The 26,058-nt window shown below is 45.5% G+C and overlaps 1 protein-coding gene across 3 annotated transcripts in view; it reads right to left on the reverse strand.

The window, feature by feature from the left end:
* rad50 (RAD50 homolog, double strand break repair protein) overlaps window positions 1–26,058 on the reverse strand; it is a 247,401-nt gene that overhangs the window by 85,362 nt on the left and 135,981 nt on the right. For all 3 annotated transcript variants that reach the window (XM_072512634.1, XM_072512633.1, XM_072512635.1), the window contains exons 14-16: window positions 25,290–25,527; window positions 8,713–8,902; window positions 1,974–2,100 (exon numbers count right to left, since the gene is read on the reverse strand). In XM_072512634.1, coding sequence (XP_072368735.1) covers window positions 1,974–2,100; window positions 8,713–8,902; window positions 25,290–25,527 — 555 coding nt within the window. The remainder of the gene's footprint in view (window positions 1–1,973; window positions 2,101–8,712; window positions 8,903–25,289; window positions 25,528–26,058) is intronic.

Raw genomic sequence — 26,058 nt, forward strand, 5'->3', positions numbered from 1 at the left:
TCTAGGCAGGGCAGGGGGTCCCTGGGTCCCGTGTCGGAGTCCAAAGAATCACAGCAAAGGAGGTCACGCCCCCTTTTTCTAGCATGAGCAGCCACAATGCAGGTGAGTTTTTAACATTGTAGCGTGGCCAATCCACCTACCCCGCACATCTTATTGGGTTGTGGCGGTGAGACCCGCACAGCACAAGGAGAATGTGCAAACTCCACACGACAGTGACCCAGGGCCAGGATCAAACCCATATCTCGACGCCGTGAGGCAGCAGTGCTAACCACAGCGCCATGTGCTGCCGTTCAAAGCAGTTGAGTTTAACGGTCCCTGAAAAAATAACAAGCTAAGTGTCTAAGATAAGTGGATAGGATATGGGGGGGGGGGGGGGGCTCAGACATTGGGGTGGAGCTTCGGATCGCAGACGTGGATCCAGCTGGGTTTGGACCAGGGTAGGTGTTCAGTACAAGGTAAGAGTCCCTTGTGAGGACGGGAGCATGGGGCTGTCCTGCGTGGGAATCGACATGGGTATTTAAAATTGTTACACTGAAGTTAGAAGTGGTTTAATTTCTTCTAACTTTTTCAGAGTAACACTAGAAAAACCATCCAAAGTTAGTGTCTTAAATTACATTGTCGGATGATACCCAGCAGCACAACTGTCCAAGGGAAGTTAGCTCTTCTGGACAATTGGCATGTAAACTCTTATCTGGGAATTTCCGAGAGGGATTCCCCAACGGATCTTTGGGCTTGGGGTGCTTCCCAAATGCGACGCCAGGGATCCAGGAGGTTACGGACCATTATGGTTGCCTCTGGGTATGCAACAGCTGTGCATCAAGATCGCTCAAAATTCAGCATTAAAGCAGCTTTATAAAACACCAATATAATCTTATTATGAAATGTTGCGCAGCAAAACTAGCGATATGAATGAATGCTGGGAAATTCACAATCACTAGAATTACTGTCCATAAGAAATAGGAGCAGAATTAGGCCATTTGAGTCTGCTCGGTCATTCAATCGTGGCTGATATGTTTCTCATCGAATCCAGTTTATGGTTACTGGAGAAAATTTTACTTTCAGGTCAGAAAAGATTTGCTTTTTAATTTCAGAATTGAACTCAATTAATTCTTAGCACAGCTATATCTGACACTCTCATTTTTACCACAGGCACTCCAGTCTCTGTTATCATACAAGACATAAAGGTAGCAAATTTGCAGGACTGGCGGTCTTATTCCAATTATAAATTGTTGATCCAGGTTTTATATTGTGGCAATTGCATTCAAATCCTAAACAACTGCAGCTATTCACTCTGCCATACCTGCTATCTGCTTATAAAGGCCAAAATTCAGTGATCAAGTTAGCTTGTGAGATTCCTCATGGAATTACAGGGAGGGGGAAATAGAGTAAATGCATTGTATCTGGGAGAGTTGTCTCCGAGACAGCACTATGACGATGGCAGGTTGGAATTAGCACTGTGCTCCTGCTTTGATGTAAAACTACGCTACTCCAAGGCAATGACATTATTGACCGAGTCAGGCTGGTTTCTCATTTGTGACTTGGAGGTTGAACTTGATTCTGGCTGAATCAGTGTCATTTATGGGCAAATATTCCCGCAAGTGAATGGCCTAATTGTGATGGGAAGTATAGAAACAGGAAGCTTACTAATGATATGTGTTGAGAAGTGCATGGTTTTAGCTGGTTAAACCTAATCAGCTCCTCCCTCGAAGGTGTGCAAGCTTGGGCTTCGGTCAATATATGAAGAATCTCTCTGGACTTGGGTAAGTGGGTGTGCGCACATTAGGAGTCATGTATGAAGTCCATTTCAAATAAACAGAAAACTGCAAGTTTCTCAGTGGGTTTGTTTGGAGAGTCTCAAACATGGCGGGGTTCCATGTCATCCGTAAATAACCTGAGCTGACTAACTGGAATGGACAACATGTCGGAAAACCCAAGCATTTGCGCAATTCACAATTATCTTCATTCTTTCTTACCGGTCTCCACTTGTAGTTGCATCTCTTGCTTCTCCTGGTTGACTTGCTGCATTGTTCGGTTCACATCTACTCCCTGAAGCTTGGCAGCTTGTTGTGCAATCCTACGTTCAACATCTCTCAACTCCATCTGATAGAATGACAAAGGGCCCACGATCATCAATGAGCTGAATCTTGCACCATGGGAGACCATTCAGCCCAAAGAGCCTTAGCTGACACTTTGAAACAGCAATCCAATTAGTCCCGTTCCCCAACGCTTTCTCCACAGCCCCGCAACTCTTCAAGTTCCTATTAAGTTCCATTTTGAAAATGACTGCTGAATCTACTTCTGCCATTCTTTCATGTAGACCATAACTCGCTGCATAAAAAATATTAACGCACCTTCTGGTTCTTTTGACAATGACCTTAATGCTGTGTCCTCCGGCGATTGGCTCAACTGCCATTGGGAGCAGTTTTGTTCCCCATCTACTCTATCAAATCCCCATTTTGAACAGCTCTTTTAAACCACCTCTTAACCTTTCCTGCTCTAAGAACAACTCTGGTCTCTATGAATAACTTAAGGTGGTCATCCCTGATATCATTCAAGCAAATCAGTCTGCCCTCTCTCCACCCTCTTGATATCCTTTCAACAGCATTATCCTCAGAATTGAACACAATACTCCAGCTGAAGCCTAACCTATGATTTATCATGGTTTAACATCAGTCACTTACCACATGCATAGACTAAAAAGGCTGGGGTATAATAAGGGTCTTTCAGACCCATGAATTCTTGGATATGCCTTTTTACTCCCTTTCCAATTTTCTCTTCTCCCCGGATTTAATACTAATAATATATAATAATAATCACTATTGTCACAACTAGGCTTCAATGAAGTTACTGTGAAAATCCCCAAGTCACCACATTCCGGCGCCTGTTCGGGGAGGCTGGTATGGGAATTGAACCCGCGCTGCTGGCATTGTTCTGCATTACAAGCCAGCTATTTAGCCCACTGTGCTCAACCAGCTCTTAATACAATGTCTTAAGGTAGACATAACCATAAGGGTGACGTAAGGCAGCCCTTTGCTTCCACACGTACCAATTCTTCACATGTTAGCCTAGGTGGTGAGTCAATAAGCTATTTGACATAGGGTATTAAAGTGTCCCCCCTGCCCCCACCAAGAGGTTAGCTCATCCATCAAGGAATCAGGTCGGAAACACTGGCTGATTGCCACCCTTCCTAGCAGAGAAATACAGGAACTAATTGTACGAATTTCACTACTGCCCCAACAAATTCAATGTTCAAACCAGGAATCGCCCTGACCGTATTATTTGCTCCCACACAACAGAACCATCCAGAAAGCTTTGTTAAACTCACTTTCACTAAACATAAAAAATCATCGTTAAGTTTAAAAAATAAAATTTTAACTTGTCGTTTTTTGTTTATATTTTTAGATTTAGTTCCATAACAATCTGGAACTAGCTGGGAGTAACTAGATAAATTGAAAGTAAAAGAGTTGAAAGGGGGGGGGGGTGATATGCCCTCTTTTACAGCACTAACTACAATATGTTAAGTTCTAACGGTCCAGTGTGACTGTTAGTCCACGGATGTTAGAGAATGGGTGAGTGGCTGAATATGTAATGTGGTAAGATGGATAAGGTAGACAGGCAGGGTGGCAGGGTGGCAGGGATAAGTCAGGGGCAGGTACTCAGGGAGAGGTCAGTCAGGGGTCATGTAGGAGTCAGTTCTACAGTTACCCAGGAATTAGACTAAGTTTGTTCTGTCTAACATTTCCTGGGTAACCATTTTGGTAAGTAAATCAGAATGTCTGAAGACTCCAACTCTAGCTCAGCAGAGAATGCAGGGAGCAGGGGAATTGCCTATCGGAAGTTGAAACATCCCGACAATTCCCACGGAGGTCAGCGAGTCTGGTCTTCCACAGGGGCCCAACATGCATCTTCAGTTGTATGTCAGGTCTCTTGACTTTCCAGAGACCAGATTTGGCCCATTATATTTATGGCCCTGGATTTGGACCCAGCATGACACTGGACCAAGAAACAGGAAAATCAATAATGCAAACAATTAGGGTAAGGATCCCTTCAGAACTCAAGACTGATACTGTATTTAGAAATTACACAGGCACTAAGTTAGCATCTCATTATATTAACAAACTGGTCACATTTCGGTTTGACTTTTCAAAAAGATGAATATACTAAAGTTTCAAATTTATCTAGTGAACCCATGTTGTAAGATTTTCTGAACACAACCATGCAAAGTAGCAGAGTTACAAAAGAGATACTGTAACTAAGAAAGAGGCTTGGATCATGCCAATTTAATTATATGTGTTAATTTAGCTCCCCCGCATGGTCATGCACAGCAAGTCAACAAAATTAGTGCACCAGATTTAATTTAACTAAAGCACGTGAAAAACAACTCAACAGAAATAGGGAGGAGTTGATGGGAAAGATTAAAACAAGTTAAAGTTAATCCTGCCTCTTGTCAAAATGTTGACTTTTTAAAGGGGCATCGATTGACAGTGCTTCCCTCTTCCAGCAAGCATTAAGAAAATATTTTTGGTTGTGTATTGTGGGCCCAAAATGCCTCTTTGAATGAAAATCAGCAGAGTAGTTGTTACTTCATATAACTAATGACCAAGTAACAGAACTGCCACAAGCCACATCATGAAAACGTTACAAAATCTGGGCCCTGCCTTGAAGTTTCTTTTGTGTAGACAGCTGTGGTGATCACTCCCAATCGTGCATCTACGGTTCAGGAATGTGTTGAATATCTAACTATATGAAAGGGCAATCCAAGAGTACAATTACAGTATTCCTTTCAGTCTGAACTGGATGTGTCCTCCACACAAAAATGTTTTCAATCTTTCTGAAGAATAACTGAGAAAATACTTAGTAAAACTAGGCAATATCACACAGACTCGAAATGCTGGCTGGAATTTTCTAATTATTTTTCAGTGTTGTCTCAGGCAGGAAAGCGGAGGGCAGCTGCCTTGCTGGCTTTTGTCACTGACTCTTCTAGCATTTTGGGGGCACAATGGAAGAGGCGAAACCAACGACATCATGCTGGTAACCTCGATCCCTGATGGGTCAGGGCACCCTTTAAAGGATCCCCACCGTGGAAACGGACCCCCCCGTCGGCACTACCTGGACAAGTACTGCCCAGGCATGACCCTCTTCACCCTGGGGTCTGTATTTTCCTGTTTGCCATGTCCTTATATGTCCTCACCTGTCGCAAACTTCATCGCCATGATGTCACGCAAAGGTAGGGTGAGGGGGTGGGGCTCCTTACATTGGGACATAATACAGTAGGGAAGCGCGCTAGTGATATTTAAATATATTGTAATTGGATTCCTGATCTTTCAAGAAGGTACCACATTATGTCATTGGTGGGGGCGGGGACAACGTAAACAGGAAATCCCGCTGGTGTAAAAGCCATTTGGGGAGTCCGGTTGGATTCTCCGTCCCTACTGGCTTTTTCACCTGCTGAAAACAGGGGGCAGAAAATCCCCCCCCTTAACTGTTTCACTCTCTACAGACACTGCCAGGTCTGCTGACTTTTCCTTGCATTTTCTGTTCTGATTTAAGGCAATGTCAGAATTGTTAAGCCGCTTTACTCCACAGCAAGTGATCATTGCAATTAGAATTATTTGATCTATTCAGCATATGTCTTCACACAATAATACTAAAGAATGAACATGCCGTGTTTGCCCACATTGGTGGGCCATCAGGTTTCATTGTAAATAAATCTTACTGCCCTACTGGATTCTAAATTTGAGTCTGGTGAAAACAGCTTTCAATTTAAACCAAAACTAAACTATTAGCAAGCTTTTCTATTAATAATAACAGCTTATTGTCACAAGTAGGCTTCAATGAAGTTACTGTGAAAAGCCTCTAGTCTTCACATTCCGGTGCCTGTTCGGGGAGGCCGATACAGGAATTGAACCCGCGCTGCTGGCATTATTATAAGCCAGCTATTCAGCCCACTGTGCTAAACCAGCCCCTATCCATGTGTTTTGAATATTATTTCATGTTTATCACTCAAGGGCCTGTGCATGGTAGCACAGTGGTGAGCACTGTTACTTCACCGCGCCAGAGTCCCAGGTTCGATTCCAGGCTTGGGTCACTGTCTTTGCATGGTCTGCACATTCTCCCTGTGTCTGCGTGGGTTTCCTCCGGGTGGTCCGGTTTCCTCTCAAGTCCCGAAAGAAGTGCTTGTGAGGTAATGTGGACATTCTGAATGCTCCCTCCGTGTATCCGAACATGCGCCGGAATGTGGCGACTAGGGGCTTTTCACAGTAACTTCATTGCAGTGTTAATGTAAGCCTACTTGTGACAATTGTTATTGTTATTATTACAATGAGCACCCACGACCTGGGATCTCCTAGAATAATGAGACAATGAGCGCAATTTAACAGGAAAAAAATACAGTCCCATTTTGGGCACTTTTAAGAGTAACGGGGTGTTTCTCAGAACCTGCAGCACGGAGAACGACACCGCCAACTAACGGGATTTTTGTTTTTTTTCAGCCTCAGCAACAAACGCCCTGGCAACACTGCATTTACCTCACTTCCTAACGGCTAATTAGCCTGATAGCTCATTTAAAACATGATAATTTGGATCTCATGGCTCATTTAAATATGTTAATCTGGACCTTGCCCAGCGGGTACAAGATCCAAATCGTGATGTCGCAATAGAAAGGAGGATTTTGCCCGTATTATCCTATTTCCCTTCAGGCAATCTCCCAGTGTTAACACACCACACATCGCCTGAAGGGACAGGTAGGTGACCTGTTCCAAAAAGCAGTACCAACGACGATGGCCAACATGTGCGAAGAACAGCCTCAGGGTGAGGAGGTGCACACGTCCATCTCTGCACTGTCCCACAGCGATACAATGGTTCATTGGTAAACTCTGCCATTCACTAACGGTACTCATTGCAAAGGGAATAATAAATGGGAGTCATGACAATGCAACAATTCAAGAGGAGCTGCAATGAGGACTCACAAGCGTGAAAATCAGTAGTGTTACAGTGATATGAATTTCCAAATTTATGTGGCTACGTCTTGAAGCTGGTACAAATATTTGACAACATGTTTTTATACATCTCCTCAAAATAAAGGGAAAAAAAGTAGTGTAGGCAGTTCACAGAATTATTACCACAAAATTCAACCCCAGGCCAAAGAATGTGACATGAGATATGGCTAAAAGTCTGGTCAACACGGTGATTTTCAAGGAGGAAATTAAAAGAGAGGTGAAGAGGCAGAAAGGGTTCGGGAACGAATGCCAGAAATTAGAACTTAGTAAAACTTATTAGAACAGGTAAAAGCACAGACGTTGATAGTAGGGTGAAAGGATTTTGGGATGCACGAGAATCCAGACTTGAAGGAACACAGGGTTCCTGGAGAGTTTTAGGGCTGGAGAGTGCTGCAGGGAAAGTGACAAGACCACAAATGCACTAGAATGGGAGGATGAAAATTTTAAATTAGAGACACTGCGAGACAGTGTAGGTCAGCATAAGGATGATGGATAAATGGGATGTGGTGCAGTAAACAAGGCTTTTGCATCAGCAGAAAAATATGAAGGGGGAAGACTGAGGGGTTAGTCAAATCTGGAGCTAACAAAAGGCATGGTTCAGGGTTTCAAGTGAATTGCTGAGTCTATCTGAATCGGGTAGAGGGATCAATTGCTAGGGGGCATAGGTTTAAGGAGCGAGGGGCAAGGTTTAGAGGAGGTGCAAGAGGCAAGTTTTTTTACGCAGAGTGTAGTGGGTGCCTGGAACTCGTTGCCGGAGGGGGTGGTGGAAGCAGGGACGATAGTGACGTTTAAAGAGTGTCTTGACAAATACATGAATAGGATGGGAAGAGGGATATGGACCCCGGAAGAGCAGATGATTGTAGTTTAGACGGGCAGCATGGTCGGTGCAGGCTTGGAGGGCCAAAGGGGCTGTTCCTGCGCTGTACTTTGCTTTGTTCTTTGTTCTTTTGGGTAATTTTATGGAGCTAGAAGTAGCCGATCTTTCTGATAGAAGAATATGGAGTCCAGAATTCAGTTCAGAGTCAAATAACCCCATAGCAGATATTTTGCAGTGTATGAATAGAGAGTTTTATTCAATGTGTGTCTATTTTTGCCAACAGTAACAGTCATTACAGTTCCCATAACCTCTGTGGCTCAGTACTAAGATGCTATTCACAATGATGCAATTGCCACAAAAAAAATTAATTGCAAAAAATGACATAACATATAGTACGTTACTGTGAATTGCAAAAAGGGTGTATAACGTTTGCATGGGCCTTCCTTTAGATCTTGTTTGGAATATTTGTTTAAAAATTGAGTTCTGTACCGGGAAAGTTTACTGAACCTAAAAAAGGATAGAATGTGCTGGATGCAAAGCAAATGTGCACATAAATGTACCTCAATTTTATCTGCAGATAGGACTGGTGTAGATGTGTGCACTTCCAGGTATCTGCAACCGTTCCGCAAACTCTCAGTCCTGTGGATCTCAAACGTTCAAAAGACTGTGCCAGCTGCCCAAAGAACAATAATGCTCCCACAACAGAAATTTTTCATTATCGTGCAACAGGTTGGTACTGCTGGCAAGTCAACAAAATGAAAAATTCAGAATTACTAAAGCACCGCAGTTGTGGCGGACATGAGAAATTTAATCATCCCGTAGATCACATTCGGAAGCCCCAACTATAATCTGAGAGATCAGCAGCAATGAATTAGAAAGGTGCCTTCCTATTGTTACCTGGTATCGCTCCATAAGTGATATGTCTTGTAGGCATGCTTTTGCAGTGCCTTCCTCAGATATCAAGACAGCAAGAAGTGTCTCCTGTTCCTCCATGTCAATTTTCAGGCGCTGAATATCTCGATTGATGCTCTGAAGCTTATTCCGTAACTCGGGTAAATCCTTTTCTTTAAGTTCAATGACAGTTTCTCTACAGAACAAAAAGTCCTGAGGGTTATTTCACAATTAGATACACAAAATAGCCTGACAAACATCATCAAATCCAAACACCCCTTGAGAAACAAAGATTCTGATTGTTTAATCAGCAATATATATCCTGACGCTTGTGGATAGTATCACTGAATGATTTCAGCACAGAAGGAGGCCACTCATCCCATTGTCTGTATGCGGCTCTCTGCAAGTGCAATTCAGCTAGTCCCACACCAATGCCTTTTCCTGTTACCCCGGCAAACATTTCTCTTCAGATAATTATCCACTTCTCTTTTAAAAGCCATCATTGAATCTGCCTCCATCACAGTATTATGATCAGGGTGAGGAGTTGTTGAATGGTTCCCCTCTTTTTCCACTCCTCGTTGACTGCAACAGGGTTTTTTTCTGAAAAGGATATACTTGCCAATTCAGCGAGTGTTTAACTTTTTATGTGCTGTGATCATAAAAGACACAATCAGGCAGGTTTACACTTGGGGTGGCACGGTGGCGCAACGGTTAGCACTGCTGCCTCACGACGCCGAGGACCCGGGTTCGATCCCGCTCCGGGGTCACTGTCCATGTGGAGTTTGCACATTCTCCCCATGTCTGCGTGGGCCTCACCCCTACAACCCAAAGATGTGCAGGGTAGGTGGATTGGCCATGCTAAATTGCCCCTTAATTGGAAAAAAAGAATTGGGTACTCTAAATGTATTTTTAAAAAACGCTTTATTACACTTAACCCAAGCTAAGTAAAATAATACAATGCTTGGACTTACACATGCCTAGAGTGGTTAGGATAGATTAAGTTGGAGTTTATAGAAATAAAAGGGTACACAGTGTGTGGTGGTTGGTGACTTGACTGGTTTCAAGATGAGTTTGCAATCCGGCCGTTACCTTCATCAATTAAATATAAAGATATAGTCGGCGGATTCAGCTGTTCTTCTGAAGACAGTAGTGTGGGGTTTATTTCCTTCAAGAAGTCTCTGTCTGCAGCAGGATGTCCTTGGGTGGTAACAGTCAACAAATGTGGTTGGAAAGCTTTCTAGGTGGGTTGGAGAGATGGAGAGGACTCCACTCACATCTTCTCACATCAGCATCTCAGCTGCTTGCCCTCTTACTGCAGAGAAAGGAGAATCTTAAACACAAAAAGGGTGGGTCTGTCACATGAATGTCATCCAGTGATTCAAATATGGTTTTTACTTGTGTATCATTCCTTGTAACTTAATCAGTTCATGTTTGGGATTTCCCGCCTCTCAGCTAAGGGCCATTGTTCAAGCGATTAGGTTTAATGGTTCGTCTCCACTAGTTGAATACATCAGGCCTTAGAAGTCTTGCCACTGGGGATAGAATATGTAGTTCAGTCATACTCCCCGGTCATTGCTCTTGATGGGTCTTTGCAGACATTATAGCTCATCTTGTCAACTTCGGTTGCGAGCACAAGTCATCTTTAGTCTCTGCTTTAAAATATTGAATTTGGGTTTCCAGCCGGGAGAATATTTGAAAAAAAAAAAGTAATTAATTGACATAAAGCAGGTTTTTGTGGCAACAGTCACCGGCAGTGTATTCCAGACCCTAACACATTGTGTAAAGAAGTTCTTCCTCATGCCGCCATTGCATTTTTGTTCACCTCAAATCGGTGTCCTCTGGTACTGGATCCTTCTGCCAATGAGAACATTTTTTTCCTATCTGCTCTGTCTAATCTCATCATTTTAAATATGTGTATCAAATTTCTTCTGAAATCTTCTTTTACAGAAGTAAAACGGCCCCAGTTTCTCCAATCTATCCGCATACCTGAATTTCCTCATCTCTCATGAATCTCCCATTTTCATTCATCTTTTCTGCAGCCCCTGAAATGCCTTCACACATTTCCTAAAGTGTGGGGTCCAGAACTGGACGCAACACTCCAGTCGAGGATGAACCAGTGTTTTATCATAGCTTACTTGATTTTGTACTTTATGCCCTTATTTATAATCCCAGGAACCTGCATGCTTTACGAACTGCTTTCTCTAACTGACCTGCCCCCTTCAATTATTTGTATTCATGTACAGCCAGGTCCCTCTTCTCTTACACTCCTTTCGAATTGTACTCTTCAGTTTATATTGCCTCTCATTATACTTCCTACCAAAATGAGTCACTTTACACTTCTCTGCATTAAATATCTGTCACTCGTCTGTCTATTTCACAAATCTATCCAGGTCCTTTTGAACATTATCACTATACTCCTCATAGTTCAGAATACTTGCAAGTTTTGAGTCGTCTGCAAATTTTGAAATTGTGCTCTTACATCCAAACTTACAACTAACAAATGAAGAAAAGTTGCGATTCGAACACAGACTTTGGGGTACTCCACTTAAACTTTCCTCAAGTCCGTAAGACAACTGTTCACCAAGACATGGTTTCCTATCACTGCCAATTACATATTGATACTGTCCCTTTATTTCATGGGCTTCAACTTTGCTGAGAAGCCTGTTATATGGCACGCCGACACTGGGCACAGCAGCAGTCGGATAGAACACCTCACCACTTCTCCAGCACTGGTAATTTGCTGGGGTCCAGGCCATAGAAACGAGAGGGGTCGCAACATCCGCCAGGCAAAAGAGCAATACACTGCCAATGGTGGAAGAACAACTGACCACCCCTCCCCCTTGCAGTCCCTACAGTGGACCTGCATCAGTGGTAAGCTGCTTGGTAAGCCAACCACCGGAATGTCTCGCCAACCTGGTGCATAGCGATGGAGGGAGAGAGAGCGAAAACCACCTCTCCTTTTCTAGCACAGGCAGTATCTTCCAGCGACTCCCGGGCCAGTGTAGCCACCTGGGTTGGCCACTTCCCGACTTAAAATTGAGGTCCGCAAAGAATGCAGGGAAATTCAGTCAAGCCAGGAAAAACTAGCAGGTGCAAAGTTTCCTGTGTATTAGAACTTGCAGAAACCCAGACAGCACTGAAACCAACAGCCATCTGCATATTAATGAGCGATCCCCGGGAACAATTGAAACATTTAAGGTGAATAAGACCAAGCCAGACTCCTCGGCGCCAGCAGGAGCCAAGACAAAGGAAGGCCAACGGACACTTAGGGACCGCCCAGCGATCAGGGAACGGCTCCAGTATTTGAGAAATCGATCCAAGTGATCAGAATGTAGTACAATCACTTGGAACCAGGTACGGGGTCCGCCCAAAAGGGCGTGAAGCCCCTGGGGACTATAAAATAGAGTCCCCAAGTTCAATTCGTCCTTCTTGGCAGGGTCACTCAGCAGCTCGAACCAACCCTTGACAGTGACCTGCCTCGCTGCCGCACCAACCAAGTAAGTCTCCAGTCAACGCTCGCTACGAGATAGGCGCTCCTAGTTACCAGTCCATACCAGCTTTTGAATCCTGCAGACTCAGAATCGAACGAAAGGCCATTTGTTCCCCTGACCTGGTGGGCCAGTTCCGAAGCTAAGTATAGGCCTTTTAGTGTTAAAGATAGTCTAGTAAGTAGAGTTTTATGCATGAGTAGTGATTGACTGTGTATAATAAATGTGTTTTGATTTGAATCTTACTAATTGGTGTGTCGAGTTATTGATCAATACTTGAACTTGAACCTCGTGGCGTTATCATAAAGATACCTGGCGACTCTAGAGCAAAGGTTATAGAAACAGAGCAAATTAAGTAAAGATACAACGAGCAACGAATTAAGAGCCAACCAAAGTTAGCAACACTACAGAGGCAGGAGGGGCTGCAACTGGCAAAAAGATAATCCGCAGTTTCATGATATCCATCATACAATTCCCCACCACCACCACCCCGACAAACATAGACCACAGTAGAAAAGGAAACCAAGGAAAACCAGCAGCCCGCACGGCTCCCATAACAGGAGCAGCAGATGGCCGCTGAACATAAAATGTCATCGGTAGTCATTGAAGGTGTCCCAGCAACCTCTGGGCTGCACAACAGAGCAGGGCCGCCGCCATTCCTCTTCTGCAGTATTGACGCCTGATCTTCCATAACCGCCCCTCCTCTCCTGCAGTATTGGCGCCTGATCTTCCATAACCACCCTGTCCGAGAACCGGGCCACAGGAACACAGGGGGCATGAACAGGTGACCCACAAATCCAGAACAGAATACACAGTCAACACACAAAACAGGCCTTTAAAAACATCCAGTTTGCACGAGCAAGCCCTCCTGCACAGACCACCTCTTAATCATCTAAATCTAGTGAAAACAGGTCTAAAATGCATAATTTTTCCTCATAACTTAACCTTGTAGTCCAGATACCATTCTTGCAAAACTACATTGCACTCCCTCCAATGCCAAAATATCCTTCCTAGGCTGTGGTGCCCAGAACTGCTCACAGCATTCCAAGTGGGGTCTAACCAGGGTTTTGTATAGCTGCAGCATAATCCCGTCACCTTTATATTCCAATGCTCTAGATATAAAGGCTCACGTTCCATTAGCCTTTTGATTATTTTCTGCAGTTGTTCGTGGCATTTTAAGGATCTGTGCACCTGAACCCCCAACTCTCTTTGGACATAGAGACACTATGCCTAACATCTTTTCATTTAGAAACTACTCTGCCCTATCCTTTTTGGTCCAAAATGGATAACCTCACACTTGCTTACATTGAATTCCATCTGTCACAATTTTGTCTATTCAGCTGATCTGTCAATATCTCTTTGCAATTTTGAGCTATCATCTGGCTCTGTCCAGGGAGTGTTTGGTAGGACAGAAAGGCAGCAGCTGTAGTTCCCCTGTATTGGGTATCCATAATATTTAAAGATGGTTTGAAAGTCTCACAGACAAAAAGCTTCTCTTCCCCCACTCCAGATGCGATCCGGAACTTGCCATCGGGAGCAGGCAGTTTAGGTAGCAAATCTCAATTTTGGCCTTTCCCGCTATTTAACCAGCGTGCCTAGATCTGCCCTGCGGTTACCAGAGCAGGTCAAAAGCTAGGGATCCTGCAGCGATTAACCTCACCGTCTGAGTCCCAAAGCCTGTCCAGACACAAGTCAGGAATGTGTTGGAATACTCTCCACTTGCCTGGATAACTGTAGCTACAGCATTCAAGACGCTCGACACTGTTCAGGACAAAACAGCCCCCTTTATTACTATCCCTTCCACCAGTTTTCAATCCCTCCACCACCAATAAACAGTGGCAGACATGTGTACCATCTACAAGATACATTGCAGGAACTCACCAAGGTTCCTTAAGCAACACTTTCCAAACCCACGCCCACTACCATCAATAATGACCACAAAAGCAGCAGATACCTGGGAACACCACCACCTGGTGGTTGCCCTGCAAGTCACTCACCATCCTGACTTGGAAATATATTGCCATTCCTTCACTGTTGCTTGGTACTGGAATTGCCTCCCTAACAACGCCTACACCTCAGGGACTGCCACGGTTCAAGGAGGCAGCTCAACACCACCTTCTGAAGGGCAACTAGAGGTGGGCAATAAATGTTAGCTTAGCCAGCGACGCCCACATCAAGTAAACTCATGGCCTTGGGGCCAGCCCTCTATTTAAGGAGGGCCAGCGCCTCTGCAGTTTCCTCTTTTACTCCTCACAGTATCCTCGGCTGCATCTCATCAGGTCCTGGTGACTTGCAAAGAGCACGTGGGATGTAACCTTAGATCACGGATTGATGATTGGATGGGACGTAGGAGATTGAGTTTGGGGATATTGGGAATGTACTCTGGTGGAATGTGACAATGGTGCTCCCTCAGTTTTTGTACTGGAGTCTCAGTTGTTCACATAGAACATTACAGCACAGTACAGGCCCTTCGGCCCTCGATGTTGCGCTGACCTGTGAAACCACTCTAAAACCCATCTACACTATTCCCCTATCGTCCATATGTCTATCCAATGACCATTTGAATGCCCTTAGTGTTGGCGAGTCCACTACTGTTGCAGGCAGGGCATTCCACGCCCTTACTACTCTCTGAGTAAAGAACCTACCTCTGACATCTGTCTTATATCTATCTCTCCTCAATTTAAAGATATGTCCCCTCGTGCTAGACATCACCATCCGAGGAAAAAGGCTCTCACTGTCCACCCTATCCAATCCTCTGATCATCTTCTTTGCCTCAATTAAGACACCTGTTAACCTTCTTTTCTCTAACGTAAACAGCCTCAAGTCCCTCAGCCTTTCCTCATAAGATCTTCCCTCCATACCAGACAGCATTCTGGTAAATCTCCTCTGCACCCTTTCCAATACTTCCACATCCTTCCGATAATGCGGCAACCAGAATTGCACGCAATACTCCAAATGCGGCCACACCAGAGTTTTGTACAGCTGCAACATGACCTCATGGCTCCGAAACTCAATCCCTCTACCAATAAAGGCTAACACACCATATGCCTCCGTAACAACCCTCTCAACCTGGGTGGCAACTTTCAGGGATCTATGTACATGGACACCAAGATCTCTCTGCTCATCCACACTGCTAAGAATCTTACCATTAGCCCAGTACTCAGTCTTCCTGTTATTCCTTCCAAAATGAATCACCTCACACTTTTCTGCATTAAACTACATTTGCCACCTCTCAGCCCAGCGCTGCAGCTTATCTATGTCCCTCCGTAACTTGTAACAACCTTCCACATTGTCCACAACTCCACCGACTTTAGTGTCATCTGCAAATTTACTCACTCCTTCTACGCCCTCCTCCTGGTCATTTATAAAAATGACAAACAGCAGTGGCCCCAAAACAGATCCTTGTGGTACACCACTAGTAACTGGACTCCAGTCTGAACATTTCCCATCAACCACCACCCTTTGTCTTCTTCCAGCTAGCCAATTTCTGATCCAAACTGCTAAATCACCCTGAATCCCATGCCTCCGTATTTTCTGCAGTAGCCTACCGTGGGGAACCTTATCAAACGCTTTACTGAAATCCATATACACCACATCAACTGCTTTACCCTCATCCACCTGTTTGGTCACCTTCTCAAAGAACTCAATAAGGTTTGTGAGGCACGACCTACCCTTCACAAAACCGTGTTGACTACCTCTAATCAAGTTATTCCTTTCCAGATGATTATACATCCTATCTCTTGCAAACCTTTCCAAGATTTTGCCCACAACAGAAGTAAGGCTCACTGGTCTATAGTTACCGGGGTTGTCTCTACTCCCCTTCTTGAACAAGGAGACAACATTTGCTATCCTCCAGTCTTCTGGCACTATTCCTGTAGACAAAGATGACTTAAAGATCAAAGCCACAGGCTCAGCAATTTCCTCCCTACCTTCCCAGAGAATCCTAGGATAAATCCAATCTGGCCCAGGGGACTTATCTATTTTCACACTTTCCAGAATTGCTAACACCTCCTCCTTATGAACCTCAAGCCCTTCCAGTCTAGTAGCCTGAATCTCAGTATTCTCCTCGACAACATTGTCTTTTTCCTGTGTGAATACCGACGAGAAATATTCATTTAGCACCTCTCCTATCTCCTCGGACTCCAAGCACAACTTCCCGCTACTGTCCTTGACTGGCCCTACTCTTACCCTAGTCATTCGTTTATTCCTGACATATCTGTAGAAAGTTTTAGGGCTATCCTTGATCCTGCCTGCCAAAGACTTCTCATGTCCCCTCCTGGCTCTTCTTACTTCTCCCTTTAGGTCCTTCCTAGCTAACTTGTAACTCTTGAGCGCCCTAACTGAACCTTCATGTCTCATCTTTACATAAGCCTCCTTCTTCTTCTTGACAAGTGTTTCAACTGCTTTAGTAAACCACGGTTCCCTTGCTCGACCACTTCCTCCCTGCCAGACAGGTACATACTTATCAAGGACACGCAGTAGTTGTTCCTTGAACAAGCTCCACATTTCCATTGTGCCCATCCCCTGCAGTTTTCCTCTCCATCCGATGCATCCCAAGTCTTGCCTCATCGCATCATAATTGTCTTTCCCCCAGATATAACTCTTGCCCTGCGGTATATACCTATCCCTTTCCATCACTAAAGTAAACGTAATCGAATTGTGGTCACTATCACCAAAGTGCTCACCTACCTCCAAATCTAACACCTGTCCTGGTTCATTACCCAGTACCAAATCCAATATGGCCTCGCCTCTCGTTGGCCTATCTACATACTGTGTCAGGAAACCCTCCTGCACACATTGGACAAAAACAGACCCATCTAAAGTACTCGAACAATAGCGTTTCCAGTCAATATTTGGAAAGTTAAAGTCCCCCATAACAACTACCCTGTTGCTTTCGCTCCTATCCAGAATCATCTTTGCAATCCTTTCCTCTACATCTCTGGAACTTTTCGGAGGTCTATAGAAAACCCCTAACAGGGTGACCTCTCCTTTCCTGTTTCTAACCTCAGCCCATACTACCTCAGTAGACGTGTCCTCATCAAACGTCCTTTCTGCCACCGTAATACTGTCCTTGACTAACAATGCCACCCTTCCCTCTCTTTTACCACCTTCCCTGAGCTGACTGAAATATCTAAACCCTGGCACCTGCAACAACCATTCCTGTCCCTGCTCTATCCATGTCTCCGAAATGGCCACAACATCGAAGTCCCAGGTACCAACCCATGCCGCAAGTTCACCCACCTTATTCCAGATGCTCCTGGCATTGAAGAAGACACACTTTAAACCACCTTCCTGCCTGCCGGTACACTCCTGCAACTTTGAAACCTTACTCATGACCTCACTACTCTCAACCTCCTGTATACTGGAGCTACAATTCAGGTTCCCAAGCCCCTGAACTAGTTTAAACCGTCCCGAAGAGCATTAGCAAATTTCCCCCCCAGGATATTGGTACCCCTCTGGTCCAGGTGTAGACCATCCCGTTTGTAGAGGTCCCACCGACCCCAGAATGAGCCCCAATTATCCAGAAATCTGAAACCCTCCCTCCTGCACCATCCCTGTAGCCACGTGTTCAACTCCTCTCTCTCCCTATTCCTCGTCTCGCTATCACATGGCAAGGGTAACAACCCAGAGATAATAACTCTGTTTGTCCTAGATCTAAGTTTCCACTAGCTCCCTGAATTCCTGCCTTACATCCTTATCCCTTTTCCTACCTATGTCGTTGGTACCTATGTGGACCACGACTTGGGGCTGCTCCCCCTCCCCCTTAAGGATCCCGAAAACACGATCCGAGACATCACGCAACCTGGCACCTGGGAGGCAACACACCAACCGTGAGTCTCTCTCGTTCCCACAGAATCTCCTATCTATCCCCCTAACTATGGAGTCTCCAATTACTAATGCTCTACTCCTCTCCCCCCTTACCTTCTGAGCAACAGGGACAAACTCTGTGCCAGAGACCTGTATACCATGGCTTACCCCTGGTAAGTCCCCCCCCCCCCCCCCCCAACAGTATCCAAAGCGGTATACTTGTTACTAAGGGGAACAACCACAGGGGATCCCTGTACTGACTGCTTCCTCCCAGCCCCTCTCACCATCACCCATCTATGTTTATTCTTCGGAGTAACTACATCCCTGAAGCTTCTACTATTACCACCTCTGCCTCCCGAATGATCCGAAGTTCATCCAGCTCCAGCTCCAGTTCCCTAACGCAGTTTCTGAGGAGCTGGAGATGGGTGCACTTCCCACAGATGAAATCAGCAGGGACACTGAAGGCGTCCCTCACCTCAAACATTCTGCAGGAGGAACATTGCACTTCCTTCCCTGCCATCCCCTCTAGATAAAAAAGGAAAAAGAAAGAAAGAGCTTACCTGTTATTCACTCCCCTTCTCGGCAAGCACTCACTCAGCAACCTCTGCGCCCCGCACGATAACACCAGCCAATGAACTTATTGTTTTGCTGTGATGTCACTCCTGAATTGTTTCTTAATCTCAGCCTGCTGTCCAGAGGTGTCCCTCGCAGCACCCGCTCTTTTCAAATATCCGGTCTGACTCTCAGCTCCCGCTCTTTTTAAACCTCCGCAACGCTCAGCTCCCGCTCTTTTTAAATCTCCGCGACTCTCAGCTCCCGCTCTTTTTAAATCTCCGCGACTCTCAGCTTCCGCTCTTTTTAAATCTCCCCCGACTCTCAGCTCCCGCTCTTTATAAATCTCCGCGACTCTCAGCTCCCGATCTTTATAAATGTCCGCTCTGACTCTCAGCTCCCACTCTTTTTAAATCTCCACTCTGACTCTCAGCTCCCGCTCTTTATAAATCTCCGCTCTGACTCTCAGCTCCCGCTCTTTATAAATCTCCGCTCTGACTCTCAGCTCCCGCTCTTTTTAAATCTCCGTTCTGACTCTCAGCTCCCACTCTTTTTAAATCTCCGCTCTAACACTCAGCTCCCGCTCTTTTTAAATCTCCGTTCTGACTCTCAGCTCCCACTCTTTTTAAATCTCCGCTCTAACACTCAGCTCCCGCTTTTTAAATCTCCGCGACTCTCAGCTCCCGCTCTTTTTAAATCTCCCCCCGACTCTCCGCTCCCGCTCTTTATAAATCTCCGAGACTCTCAGCTCCCGCTCTTTTTAAATCTCTCCCTGACTCTCAGCTCCCGCTCTTTTTAAATCTCCGCTCTAACACTCAGCTCCCGCTCTTTTTTCATCTCCGCGACTCTCAGCTCCCGCTCTTTTTAAATCTCCTCCCGACTCTCAGCTCCCGCTCTTTATAAATCTCCGTGACTCTCAGCTCACGCTTTTTAAATCTCCGCGACTCCCAGCAACCACGCTTTTTAAATCTCCGCGACTCTCAGCTCCCACTCTTTTTAAATCTCCGCTGACTCTTAGCTCCCGCTCTTTTTAAATCTCCGCTCTAACTCTCAGCTCCCGCTCTTTTTAAATCACCCCCGACTCTCAGCTCCCGCTCTTTATAAATCTCCGTGACTCTCAGCTCCCGCTTTTTAAATCTCCGCGACTCCCAGCTCCCGCTCTTTTTAAATCTCCGCTCTGACTCTCAGCTCCTGCTCTTTTTAAATCACCGCTCTGTCTCTCAGCTCCCGCTCTTTTTAAATCTCCGCTCTAACACTCAGCTCCCGCTCTTTTTACATCTCCGCGACTCTCAGCTCCCGCTCTATTTAAATCTCCCCCCGACTCTCAGCTCCCGCTCTTTATAAATCTCCGTGGCTCTCAGCTCCCGATCTTTTTAAATCTCCTCGACTCTCAGCTCTCACTCTTTATAAATCTCCGTGACTCTCAGCTCCCGCTTTTTAAATCTCCGCGACTCCCAGCTCCCGCTCTTTTTAAATCTCCGCGACTCTCAGCTCCCACTCTTTTTAAATCTCCGCTCTGACTCTTAGCTCCCGCTCTTTTTAAATCTCCACTCTAACACTCAGCTCCCGCTCTTTTTAAATCTCCACTCGGACTCTCAGCTCCCGCTCTTTATAAATCTCCGCTCTGACTCTCAGTTCCCGCTCTTTTTAAATCTCCACTCTGACTCTCAGCTCCCGCTCTTTTTAAATCTCCACTCTGACACTCAGCTCCAGCTCTTTATAAATCTCCGCTCTGTCTCTCAGCTCCCGCTCTTTTAAAATCTCCGCGACTCTTAGCTCCCGCTCTTTTTAAATCTCCGCTGACTCTCAGCTCCCGCTCTTTTCAAATCGCCGCTCTGACTCTCAGCTCCCGCTCTTTTTAAATCTCCCCTCTGACTCTCAGCTCCCGCTCTTTTTAAATCTCCGCTCTGACTCTCAGCTCCCGCTCTTTTTAAATCACCCCCTGACTCTCAGCTCCCGCTCTTTATAAATCTCTGCTCCGACTCTCAGCTCCTGCTCTTTTTAAATCTCCGCTCAGATTCTCAGCTCCCGTTCTTTTTAAATCTCTGCTCTGACTCTCAGCTCCCGCTCTTTTTAAATCTCCCCCCGACTCTCAGCTACCGCTCTTTTTAAATCTCCGTGACTCTCAGCTCCCGCTCTTTTTAAATCTCTGCTCCGACTATTAGCTCCTGCTCATTTTAAATCTCTGCTCTGCTCTTTTTTAATCTCTGCTCCGACTCTCAGCTCCCACTCTTTTTAAATCGATGTCAGGGGCTTAGAGAAAGGAATAGTTACATATCCAAGTTTGCAGATTTGCATACGAAAGTAAATTCGGACGGAGTTGTGGAAATACCTCCACTACAAGGACACCAACATGTGAGATATAAAGATGGAAATTTTGACAGTGACAACCAGGAAGCAGTTGCTGACGACCATGACAGTTTGGTAGGCATTGGAAGAGGTGAACAGAAACGTAAAGCTCAGCTGGCCGAGAAGAGGGCACAGAGGGAACAGACGCCAGCAAATCGTGCATCTTCTCAGCCCACTGTTCTTCTTTGAAGCAAGCGTGGCAGAGACCACCGTGCCAGAGTGGGGCTCCTGCGCCACACCAGGCGATGTTTAACATAGAGTCGACCCCCACAGTACAAGCCATCACTTTGGATACAGAAGGCTGGCCCAAGAATTAAGCTGTGAAATCAGAAAGCACATTGATTTGATTTGATTTATTATTGTCACATGTATTAGTATACAGTGAAAAGTATTGTTTCTTGCATGCTGTACAAACAATGCATACCATACATAAAGAAGGAAGGAGAGACTGCAGAATATAATGTTAGTTATACCAAGGTGTAGAGAAAAGATCAACTTAATACGAGGTAGGTCCATTCAAAAGTCTGATGGCAGGAGGGAAGAAGCTGTTCTTGGGTCGGTCGGTACGTGACCTCAAACTTTGGAATCTTTTTCCTGACGTAAGAAGGTGGAAGAAAGTATGTCCGGGGTGCTTGGGGTCCTTAATTAGGCTGGCTGCCTTTCCGAGGCAGAGGGAATTGTAGACAGAGTCAATGGATGGGAGGCTGGTTTGCGTGATGGATTGAGCTACATTCACGACCTTTTGTAGTTTCCTGCGGTCTTGGGCAGAGCAGGATCCATACCAAGCTGTGATACAACCAGAAAGAATGCTTTCTATGGTGCATCTGTAGAAGTTGGTGAGAGTCGTCATAGCTGACATGCCAAATTTCCTTAGTCTTCTGAGAAAGTAGTCGTTGGTGGGCTTTCTTAATTATAGTGTCGGCATGGGGGGGGAATGGGGGGGGGGGGGGGGGGGGATCAGGACAGGCTGTTGGTGATCTGTACACCTAAAAACTTGAAGCTCGCGACCGTTTCTACTTCTTTCCCATTGAAGTACACAGGGGCATGTTCACCACTACGCTTCCTGAAGTCGATGACAATCTCCTTTGTTTTGTTGACATTGAGGGAGAGATTATTGTCGTCGCACCAGTTCACCAGATTCTCTATCTCATTCCTGTACTGTCTCGTCATTGTTTGAAATCCGATCCACTACGGTGTTGTCATCAGCAAATTTGAAAATCGAGTTGGAGGGGAATTTGGCCACACAGTCATAGGTGTATAAGGAGTATAGTAGGGGGCCGAGGACACAGCCTTGTGGGGCACCGGTGTTGAGGATGATCGTGGAGAAGGCGTTGTTGCCTATCCTTATTGATTGTGGTCTGTGGATTAGAAAGTTCAGGATCCAGTCGCAGAGGGAGGAGCCGAGGCCAAGACCATGGAGTTTGGAGATGAGTTTCGTAGGAATGATGGTGTTGAAGGCTGAGCTGTAGTCGATAAATAGGAGTCTGACATAGGTGTCTTTGTTTTCTATGTGTTCCAGGGACGAGTGCGGGGCCATGGAGATGGCTTTGCTGTGGACCTGTTGCAGCGGTAGGCGAAAAGTAGTGGATCAAGGCAATCCGGGAGGCTGGAGTTGATTCGTGCCATGACTAACCTTTCGAAGCACTTCATGATGATGGATACCAGAGCCACTGGGCGATAGTCATTAAGGCACGCTGCTTGGCTTTTTTTTCGTACAGGGATGATGGTCGTCTTCTTGAAGCAGACAGGGACCTCAGATTGTTGTGAAGAGAGGTTGAAGATGTCTGCGAATACCCCCGCCAGCTGATCCGCGCAAGACCCGAGTGCCCGTCCGGGTACCTCATCCGGTCCAGTGGCTTTCCGTGGGTTGACCTTCGAGAAGGCTGCTCGAACGTCTGCAATGGTGATCTCAGATGCAAGTTCATCCGAGGCTTCTGGGGTGGAGGGCTTGCTCTCGCTGGGACCGGTACTGTCTTTTGGCATCTTTGATGGATTTCTTTTGATCATATCTGGCTTTCTTGTATAGATCAGGATCGCCTGATTTGAACGTCTCAGACCTAGACTTCAGCAAGCAGTGGATATCCCTGTTCATCCAATGTTTCCAGTTGGGAAACACGCGGATTTGCTTCTTTGGCACACAGTCTTCTACACACTTATTAATGAAGTCAGTTACTGTAGTGGCGTACTCGTTCAGGCTGATCGCAGTGTTTTTAAATACTGACCAGTCCACTGACTCTAAGCAGTCCCGTAGGAGATCATCCGATTCCTCAGACCAACAATGCATGGATTCTCCCGCTTTAGTTTTTGCTTATAAGCCGGGCGCAGGAGCGCAGCCTTGTGATCAGATTTGACAAAGTGCGGGCGGGCGATAGAGCGGTAGGCATGTTTGATATTTTTGTAGCAGTGGTCCAGGATGTTTTGGCCTCTGGTGGAACAGGTGACGTGTTGGTGGTAAACTTGGTAGTACGCTCTTAAGCTTGGCCTGATTGAAGTCCCCGGCCATGATGAACTCGGGATGTTTCGTTTCAAGGCTATTTGTGGTGGTGAATATTTTGTCCAGTGCGATTTTCAGATTCGCATGGGGTGGGATGTAAACTGCCGTCAGGATAACGGAGCTGAACCCCCGTGGAAGGTAGTAGGGACGGCATTTTAGCGTCAGGTATTCTGGGTCCAGGGAGCCGAAACTCGCCAGTGTTGCTACATCTAGGCACCATTTGCACATAAAGCAGCATTGTAGCATTCTCTCCCACCTATTCATCTTCATTTGGTCAGTGCATCAAGACATATGGATCAAAGATTGTTAACTGGGATTGAGGCACAGAATCAGCCATGATTTAAACTGAATGGCAAAACAGGCCTGAGTGGCCTTCTCTTGTCCTTAAAATGACAATGAAGAAGAGGACAGTTTTCGCAATTTTTACAAGTCAGGTGTATTCCAGGAATATAAAAAGCCAATGATGGATTTCAGGGAACAGATTTGAGTGAAGGTCTAGGACAACACTCCCAAACTATGGGTCGCAAATCCCATTGGGTTCACAGCAACAATAGATAAGGTCCCAAGCTCCCCCTTCTCCAACCCCAAGACTGTGCACTGCACGGGCACCCAGGCAGCGTCTGGCAATGTCTTTGCCCTGCTCCTTTCTCAGTCGCTGCCCAAGGCAGAAGAGAGCAACAGACCTAGTGGGTCTGCAGGAGGCTTCATACATGTCTTGTGTAGGTTGCAAGCCTTGAATAGGAAGCTATTGATCCCGCTTTTGCATTGAACAGGATGGCAACTGTGGGCCTGTGTAACTCTGGTTGCATGCCGGAGTTAAAGGCTACCATCTTTATAGGGGGCAAATTGTATTCCAGCCACCATACTTGTACAGGGACAAGTGCAACAAGGCACATGTGTGGCCGCCATCTGAATAGGGGGTGAAGTATAGCAGGACATATGCGCAGCCATTGAGTGCCAGGAAGGGGGAGGGGAGGTGCTTCATCAAGCCTTGTCACAGTGGAATATGAAAAGCTTTACACAACTTATGCAAGTACATAAAAAAATGGCATTTTACAAAGTATATTAAAATATAAATTTCATATTTATAAGTTGTATTAAATGTTGATCTATAATTCTCCAACTTTAACACTGATATACAGAATATTGCTATGCTGCTTAATATTGTTTTTGTTTTGTTGGCATCTGGGGTCATTTTAAATGTCAAAATGGGGTCATGTTGGAAAATCGGTTGGGAAGCAGTGGTCTGGGAAATGGCAGAATAGTTTAAACCCCACTCCTGGTAGATGAATTTGTGGGCAACATGGTAGCACAATGGGTGGCACGGTAGCACAGTGGTTAGCACTGCTGCTTCACAGCGCCAGGTACCCGTATTCGATTCCGAGCTTGGGTCACTATCTGTGCGGAGTCAGCACGTTCTCCCCGTGTCTGCATGGGTTTCCTCTGGCTGCTCCAGTTTCCTCCCACAAGTCCCAAAGACGAGCTTGTTAGGTGGATTGGACATTCTGAATTCTCCCTCAGTGTCCCCGAACAGGCGGCGGAGTGTGGCGACTAGGGGATTTTCACAGACACTAATAAAGATCATATTATTATTATAAATGGCAATTTTGGATCAGACTTTATTATCAATGCTGAGGATGGGTTATTAATAATTGGAAAAAGGGAACATAAAAAGGGCAGTAAGTCAGAGCATAGAATTGGTTTGACCTTTCTTATAGGCAAATTGCTAGATGCAATTATTAGAGAATCAACATGCAAGTTACATAAAAGAGAAAGGGATTTTTCTTTAAATGAAGAAAACCAGAAATCGAAGAGCAAATAGAATTGATAAACAGGGAAAGTGAAATGGAAATAGATTTAAGCAGAACGGGTGGCTCTGGTATATTTTGTACCTGACCGGTTTCAGTCCCATCATCTCGTCACGGCGTTTTTCTTTCTTCTTCAGTTCAGACTCAGCTGATTTAAGCTTATCTGGGACAAGCCGCAGCTTCGACTGCAGATCATCAATAATGTCCTGTAACTCGGCCTCGGAGGGGAAAATGCGCTGACAGACGGGACAGCAGGGCTCATTTTCCTCAGTTAGTTGGCCGATAAACTGGCTGTATACGGCTGTCGCTCCGGAAAGCATAGCTAGAAAAATAAAATGATAAACCGATAAAGGGACAAGACCAGATTTTGGTTTTCATGTCGAGGTGCTGGCTGGGGGCAGCAGGGCAGAGGGTAATTTAATTCCCCACATCATGCTGTTAGGTTCTTTCCTGGGATGTGGGTGTCGTTCGCAAGGCCAGCATTTTTGTCCTTGAAATGAGTAACTTGCTCGGTCCTTTTAGAGCCCAGTTAAGACTCAAAGAATTGCTGTGGATCTGGACTCTCATGTCGGCCAGACCAGGTAAAGCTTGGCAGATTTCCTTTCTTACAGGGTATTTCTGAACTTGATGGGTTTTTACAACAAACAGTTTCACCGAGACTAGCTTTATATTCCAGGTTAATTAACAATTTAAATTCCACTAGCTGCCTTGGGTGGATTTAAACACATATCCCCGGGGCATTAACCTGGGCCTGCGGATTATTAGAACAATGACATTCCCACTACACCACCACCTCCCCTATAGATAAGAACAAAGAAAAGTACAGCACAGGAACAGGCCCATCGCCCCTCCA

The sequence above is a fragment of the Scyliorhinus torazame genome, chromosome 7 (assembly GCF_047496885.1).
Source record: "Scyliorhinus torazame isolate Kashiwa2021f chromosome 7, sScyTor2.1, whole genome shotgun sequence".
NCBI classification, from domain to species: Eukaryota; Metazoa; Chordata; class Chondrichthyes; order Carcharhiniformes; family Scyliorhinidae; genus Scyliorhinus; species Scyliorhinus torazame.